Here is a 7,892-nt window from a genome sequence, read left to right as displayed (position 1 = left end):
CCCCTTCTCCCCACCCCTGAGCAGTTCCCATTGGACCTGGCCTCTGGGGTGGTTCTGATGTGCCTTAGCTGAACACTGTCTCTATTGTTTAGACCTTCTCTCTTAATTTTGCTGTATAAAACTGTATCTGGGCAATAGCCCGGGGCCTTTGGTCCCTGCTACCATTCAGGCAATACAATCTCTCTGGACAGCATACCATTGGTTTCTCTTGGTCTCTTTATCTCGAATCCTAGCGGCGACCGAGGCAACGCCGCAGCTCGGACCGTGCTAACCCAGATGCTGCCTGGTAAGCCCAGGGCAGCGGGACCGCGGAAAACCCTGGCCCCGGAGGGGACAGCTAGCCGGAGGGTCCCGGGGGGCCGGGGCAGGGACGGGGGACAGCAGCGAGGAACCCTCAAAAGCAACAAGTGGCAGTCCAAAGAGAAGCAACAAGTGGCGCACCAATGTTGGGCTTTGCATTGGTCTGAGCGAGTGAGGCCCCAGCCGTTGTGGACAGTGCACTGGCTAGGAGCTTTTCCAGACGCTTTGCAGCGTCACCGCGAGCGACAGAGTGGCGAGCGGTGCGAATAAACCATCAGGCAGGCTGTCAGCTCCATGGGGAAAAGCTCTTGGATCACGCTGGTGGTGAGGCATTTGCCTCTCCATGCAGCCCACTGTGGAGACAGACGCCTATTTCTGTCCGGTGCGGTCTCCGCGAGTGCGGGCGTCACCTCCCAACACCCGGGAAACCGCCCGCGGATGCGGGAACCGTTGCTGCAGTTGGTGTCTAAAGGACGGTGGTGGGTGAGTCTCGGTACTGGGGGGCAGGGGCCCTGCCAGGAGACATTGGCTCTCGTGTGCCCGTGGGGGAACACACCAGCGCGCAGGCATGACGAGAGTTTCCGTCGTCGCTTTAGAACTTTGGGGTTTGTTGCAGTAACTGGTTGAGACTTGCTCTAAAGGCAGCGATGGGTGTTACGCTGACTACACAGCAGAAAGAGATTTATAAACAAGTTCAGGAACCCCTGCAGAGAGCAGGTGTCAAATTTCCTAAGAGCCTTGTGAAAGAGTTTGTCAGATGGTTATCAGTAAGTTTTCCGGAGGTAACAGAGCAAGTAGTGAGAGAAAGACGATTTTGGAAGCGTGTGGGTGCAGTGCTGACAAAGGCAGGAGATCCCTCAGTGAAAGAAGGTTTTATGAGAATGTTTTTGTTCATTTACAATGTTGTGAAAGAGAGTGCAGACACTCAGGGCGCCTGGGGAGAAGAAAAGGGCCCCGTCGCGTCCCCTGTGTCCCCCCGCACCCCCTGCGGTGAAAAAACTAACCGTGAAGATGTAGATTTAGTTTCTAACCCTTCTCCATCTCCTGCTTTCGCTCCCGCAGCTGAAAATCCATGCTTTGCACTCCCCACCCCAAACCCCCCCCCGTGCAGCCCCCACAAGATGGAGGCGGCCACGCGGTGTTCCCTGTGCTCCCTGTGCCAGCCCTCGCACCCCTCCCTTCGCCCGTCCCCGATCCCAACGCCTCCTCCCTTGTGGCGATTCAGCCCCCGGCTCAACCCACATTCCAGCCCCCATTCCAGCCCGCAGTCCAGCCCTCAGCTCCTCCTCTCGCAGTTGCATCACCATCCCCTGGCCCCGCCCCACTCCACATGGCCCCGCCGGCTGCGGCCACTCCCACACAAGCCGGCCCCTCTCCCTCTCTCTCTCTCCCAGTCTCCCTGACAATGGCAGTGCCGAGACTGTCAGCACGAGGAACCGGGAAGCGGTCAGTGACACCGACCCTGCGTTCCTGGCCCCTGTGATCTATAATGCCAGGGGACAGAATGCCAAATGGGAGCCCCTTTCATAGGATAGTATTAGGGAACTTTGCAAAACAAAGCGTGAGTTTGGGGAAAGAAGTGATTTTTTAAAGAGCATTTTAAAAGCTACTCTAAGCTTCAAAACATATGTCCCTGCTGACTTGAAACGTCTTTTCAGTTGCTTGCTCCCTCAGTCTGAGTTTAGATTGTGGGAAAGAACCTGGAAAAGGATTGCAGGACATCTCCTCCCAGAGATTTTGCAAAGTCCAAGCCATTCCACAGATATAGAGGATGAGGAAATCACTTTAGAACATCTAGTGGGTGAGGGTGATTGGAGCCAAGCTGAAAAGCAAGCCGCAGGCATCCCCAGAGCAGTGTTGGACCTGTCCAGGGATGCAGCAGAAAGTGCATTTTTTAACATGCCTTCTAAAGAACCTGTTGTTTCTTATACCGCTTTGAAGCAGTCTGTTGCAGAACCATTCATGGATTTTGTGGATCGAGTGCGAGCCTCTGTGGAAAAGAGGGTGCAAAATCCAGAGCTCCAAGACCAACTTACATTAGAACTTGTCACCGCAAATGCAAATGAAGCCTGTCAGCGAGTCATCCTGGCCCTTCCATCATCGCCTCCCCCCACACTCGATCAGCTCATCGAGGAGTGCACCAGGAAAGCTGTGCTGATGACAGAGGACTCAGTGATAAAGCCACGGGAAAGGGTGGTTGCTTCAGCAGCAGCAACCCCTTAGACTCCTGGGTCCGCAGGGCCTCCTCAACAAGGGGGGAAAGTGGGAGCGTGGGGAATCTTTTTCCTTTATACTGGCAGAGCAAATTGTATCTTTTTCAGAGTTAGTTCACTTTGTTGTATGATTTTATCTTTCTTTCAGACTAGCAGAATGTCAATTTCCACATTCCTGCTCATCGTTTGGTTCCAGGGAATGGCCATCTACCCTTCCACAGTGGATGCATGGATTGTTCCACAGCCCAAGAAAAATGTATGGGTCAGGCTAGCCCAAGCCTTGCAACAAGATCATATGTGTTTGTCCACTGCCTCAGCAGAAAATCCAATGTCCACATGTTTAATAGGGGTGCCAAGTAAGGAGGATGAGTTTCCAATTGATCTGGTCCATTTGCAAAACCAGGTGAACGAAAATAAAATACCTAAAGGTGCAGGACAAATTAAAGCACCAGTGCGAAACCCCCTCATTTTGTGGCAAGGATGGGTCTCACATTTGCCCACTGCCAAGGGAGAGCCCCAGGAATTAGAACTCCTAGGCTCTGCAAAAGCTGAATTTTGCATTCAATTTGATTTTTCCCCAACCAAAGAAGTAAAATTATATGAGCATGTCAAACAGTACAAGGTAGAATTCAGAGCAGGTCAATGGTGCACAGCTGTCTATAAGCTGAAATTTGCATCCACCACTGATTTCCGTCCACGCAAGCTGGACAAGGGAATGTTTCTTATCTGTGGGGACAGAGCATACCCAGGAATCCCCTCTCGTCTTATTGGAGGTCCAAGCACTTTTGGGCATCTGACCCTTGCTTCCCCCAACATGACCCAAATTCCAATTAGGCAAGCAAAAGGTGAGAAAAAAATTACTAAGCGGAGTGCGAGTCAATTTGATGAACATTGTGATGCAGAAATTTACCATTGGGCAAAATCCAAAAGAGTTGCCGTATCTGGGTTTTTACCATGGGTTGCGGCAGCCAAAGCATTGAGTGAATTAGGCAATCTAGAATGCTGGGTGACCAAGCAGGCAAATTTAACATCAGTGGCCCTGAGTGACCTCCTGGAAGATGAGGAAATAACCAGAAATGCTACCCTCCAAAATAGGGCAGCTATTGATTTCCTGTTGGCACATGGTCATGGATGTAAAGAATTTGATGGGTTGTGTTGTTTTGATCTGTCATCTAAAGGTCAGAGTGTCCACTCGTCCATTCAGGAAATGAGAAGCCTCATTGGGAGTGTGAAGCAAGAAAATGAGGATTGGTTTAAAAATCTGTTCAAAGATTGGGATCTTTCTGGGTGGGAAGTGATTCTTTTAAAAGACATCCTTTACTTTCTAGTTGCATTGTTTTTAGTTCTGTTAGCATTCGGGATTCTGAAGCGAATCATCTCCAAGGTCATCACCTCGAAGCTGAAGGCTTCTGCACCAGTTTTCATCGCTGCTGCCGACACGGAAAGCGATTGGTGGGAAGACGACAAGCAGAAAGACACTGCAGTTTAAGAGCCACAGTTTTACTTTCTCCCAAGGCACTGTTCTTCTTAATAAGTAAAGAAGGGGGAATTGTAGCTATCATGCTGGCATGGTAGCATGGAGGAAGGTTTTGGAAAGGCCTTGGGAATGGTAAACTGAGGAAAAGGATACATTCATGTATGCCCCATTGTTTTAGAAAGGCTTTGGGAATGAGAAACTGAAGGAAAAGATAAATTTATGTATGCTCCACTGTCTTGGGAAAGTCCCGCTTCAGCATTCCTCTGTAAACCCCCTTCTCCCCACCCCTGAGCAGTTCCCATTGGACCTGGCCTCTGGGGTGGTTCTGATGTGCCTTAGCTGGACACTGCCTCTATTGTTTAGACCTTATCTCTTAATTTTGCTGCATAAAACTGTATCTGGGCAATAGCCCGGGGCCTTTGGTCCCTGCTACCGTTCAGGCAATATAATCTCTCTGGACAAGCATACCATTGGTTTCTCTTGGTCTCTTTATCTCGAATCCTAGTGGCAACTGAGGCAACGCCGCAGCTCGGGCCGTGCTAACCCAGACGCTGCCTGGTAAGCCCAGGGCAGCGGGACCGCGGAAAACCCCGGCCCTGGAGGGGACAGCTAGCAGGCGGGTCCCAGGGGGCCAGGGAGGGACGGGGGACAGCAGCGAGGAACCCTCAAAAGCAACAAGTGGCAGTCCAAAGAGAAGCAACAAGAAAACAGATTATCCAGAACCACACTTGATCTGTCTCCTCTCACTCCCTGCACTTGGAGAAGGTGCTGGATAAATGACGGAGGGCAAGTGTAGGAAATCAGGAGGAACTCTGATTTTACTCCCCGTGTGCTGCCATGCAGCCTCGGAAAGGAGAGGAGCTTTTGTGCACGGCTGAAGCGTGCGAGTCCTCCGGGAGTTCCACAACCATTCTGAAGCCTTGGACCCAGCTAGGGGTTTTTCCCTGATGCTGCTCAGTTTTGCTTCATTGTGCCCAAAATAAAAAAGATCACAGGAAACAAATTTAAACATGGTAAAAGACAAGAGCTACAGGTGACAAGACTCTGAAAATTTTTGATAGCCTAGCTTTTTCTTTTATTGAATCTTTTGTTAGTAGAGATGTTGCTAACTATTTGTTTATGACTTTTTACCCTCAGGGACCTCTAATTATGCCAGTTTAGTGTTTATGATTTTTTTCACACCACTGTACGACAGAATAGTTCAATCAAAAGCGGTTTTCTATCCCAAGGAGACCGAAACATTCATTTCTCTCTCCCAAGAAGACTAAAGCCTGTGGGTTTAGTGTCACATCCCACAGAGCTCGGGCCTGGAGCGCTGCTGCCGCGGCCGAGCGCAGCCCCGGGGCCGCTGTGCGGGTGCATTGGAAGGGCACGGACACAATGGCAGCGCCGTGTGTCTTTGTGCTCCAGGTTTGCGCTGCCCGTGCGGGCGGAGCGGGGCTGGCGGGAGCCGCGCTCCCCTCAGAGCCCCTGAGGGCGGCAGCGATGGCGGCGCCGCTCCCTCAGCGCCCGGCCCCGGCCCCGGCGGGCGGGGAGCCCTCGGCAGCGCCCGGCCGGCAGCAGGGAGCGAGCCCCGGCCCGGCCGTGCGGCCAATTCCTCGTGCCCTGGGCAGCGCAGCCCGCACGGCCAGGGCTCAGCACTGCGGGGCTGGGCTGCCGTGGGCCAGCGGGGCCAAAGCCTCGCAGGGCTCGGGGCACAGCAGGGCCCGCCAGGACACCGCTCCGGGGATGCTCCCGGCCAGCTCCTGCCCGAGCCCCCGGAACCCGGGCTGGCTCTGTGCGCTCCGGCAGCCACGACGGGACCGGCCAACAGCCGGGGACTGGGCTTTGCCCACGGCTGAACCTGCAGAGCTGCAAGCTCTGCCCTGCACGCTCTTACAGCCACGGCAGGGACCAGGCAAAGGAGGAAGGAAGAGCCTCTATGCCTTCAGCTTCCATGGAGAAGGTTTATTCGAGGTGCAGAGAGCGGGATAAAAAAGAGCCACTCATCCTCATTTGCAAGGGGTTTTGCTCAGATCCACATCAGGCGGTGGGCACAAACAGCGAAGCAACAGGGAATCCTCACGGCAGGAGTGAGAGGATTATATCAACACTGTGGGACCATCAGGATCGGGAAAGGCACAGGGGACAATGGGGCAACCTGGATTAGGAGATTTCCAAGTGGGGGTTTCAATCAGGGGTTGGCTAAGGGGCTGAGTGGCAGGGAACAGTCAGGAGAAAGTGGCAGAGTTGCCTGGACAGGCAGGGAAGGGACTGGGACAAAGGGAGGGGAATAACTTGAGCGAAGGCATAAAAGGGAGTGTACAACGTTGGGGAAAAAAAACGACTTGAGGAAAACGTGGCGGGATAACAGAATGAACCAGTTAACAATAACTTAATGAAATAAACATAAACTGCAACAGGTTCCTCTATGCTCCAGTGCCGTTGGGGTGCCGGGGCTGGCCCTTTAAAACACGGCACATGGTGTCATGGCCCTTTGTGATGTGGGCCATGATGGTGGCCGGAGACCCTTGTGACATCAGGGAGCCCCGCCCGGGCTGAGGGTCTCCAAGGGGCGCAGAGCCCTGGGGTGCCCAGTCCCAGGAGAGCCGCTCTCTGAGGAGGACGCAGCTCCCTGGCTCTGTCTGCGCCAGACGCCGACAGCGACAGCGGCCGACAGCGACAGACAGAGACAGCGACGAGGACAAAGCCAACTCCACCTCCCGGTCCCACAGCACCTTGCCCAGCTGGCTGGAAGCCACCAGTGAGCTGTGGTCAGGGGCAGTGGGCAGCTCAGTCCTGCCACTGTCACAGACTGAGGAGGAGGAGAGGCTCTTCGTGAAAATGGACCGTGAGCTTTCCCAGAGGGAAGATGTGGAAGAGACCCGCCAGAGAGGAGGTCCAGGAGACCAAGAAGTGTCCCAGCATGGAGCCTGGTGCAGCCAAGAGCTGTACCAAGGCCAGGTACGTGTGGGAGTTTGGGGAGTTTCCCAGTCCAGATGGGGGACACATCAAGAGCTCAATGAAGGGGAAGAAACCATCAGAGCTCAGGAGCTGTCCCAGTGGGAGGAGGACAGTGAGATGTATCAAGAGGGGTGGGAGAGGGAAGAACGTGTGACAACCCAAGAGATTTCCCAGTGGGGAATAGATGTGAGTGGGCAGCAGGAGATGGGATGGGGAGAAGATGAGAGGTGCCATGAGCTGTACCTGCAGAGAGATCTGAGTGTCCCAGAGGATTCCCAAGGGGATGATGCCCAAGAGCATTCCCAGAGCGAAGGTGAGAGGTACCAGGACCTCTCAGCATGGGTACAAGGTGTACACTCCCACATGTCCCAATGGGAAGACAGGAGAGAGCTGGAATTGTCCCAAGTGAGAGACAGCAGTGTCAGGGAGCTGTGCCAAGGACCAGACGCTGCAGCCCAAGAGCTGCCCCAGTGGGACAATGTGAGTGAGCGAAAGCTGTCCCAAAGGGGGGAAGATGTGAGCAGGCAGGAGCTGTCCCAATGGGGACACAACATCAGCTCTGAGATCTGGGACAGACCCTTGTGCCCAGGGAGGGACGAGGAGCCTCAGCCTTGTCCCCCAGAGGGGCCCAGCTCTGCCAGCCCCGCGGACACAGAGGTGGCAGCAGAGGCAGTGCCTGCCCTGACCAGCGCCTCTCCTTCCCTGCAGAGTCCCACGGAGGCCGAGCCGGCAGCTGCTGCCCCGGCTGGAGCTGCTGAGGAGGACGAGGAGCCCTCTGAGCCTCTCTTGACCCAAGGGGAAGATTTGGGAAACCAAGAGCTGCTCCCTTGGGACGACGATGTCAGCTCCAGTTCTTTGGAGAACCCACTGGGCTCAGTGAAGGAGAAGAACACCCAGACTTGTTCCTCATCCAGTGACGAGGAGCTGTCCCAGGTCGAAGAGGCCATCGAGCTCCCTCC

The 7,892-nt window shown here is 54.2% G+C and overlaps 1 protein-coding gene across 1 annotated transcript; it reads left to right on the top strand.

Annotated features, from left to right (window-relative positions):
* Positions 1 to 1,502: 1,502 nt before the first annotated feature.
* LOC146764259 (uncharacterized) lies at positions 1,503 to 5,431 on the top strand. Its single transcript, XM_085565253.1, is given in 1 exon segment — positions 1,503 to 5,431. A coding segment is annotated over 1 exon segment (1,803 nt). The 5' UTR covers positions 1,503 to 2,199; the 3' UTR covers positions 4,003 to 5,431.
* Positions 5,432 to 7,892: the final 2,461 nt, after the last annotated feature.

This window comes from Lonchura striata, chromosome 35 (genome assembly GCF_050655825.1).
Source record: "Lonchura striata isolate lonStrDom1 chromosome 35, ASM5065582v1, whole genome shotgun sequence".
In the NCBI taxonomy this organism is placed as follows: Eukaryota; Metazoa; Chordata; class Aves; order Passeriformes; family Estrildidae; genus Lonchura; species Lonchura striata.
This window is presented reverse-complemented; position numbering and strand designations above follow the sequence as displayed.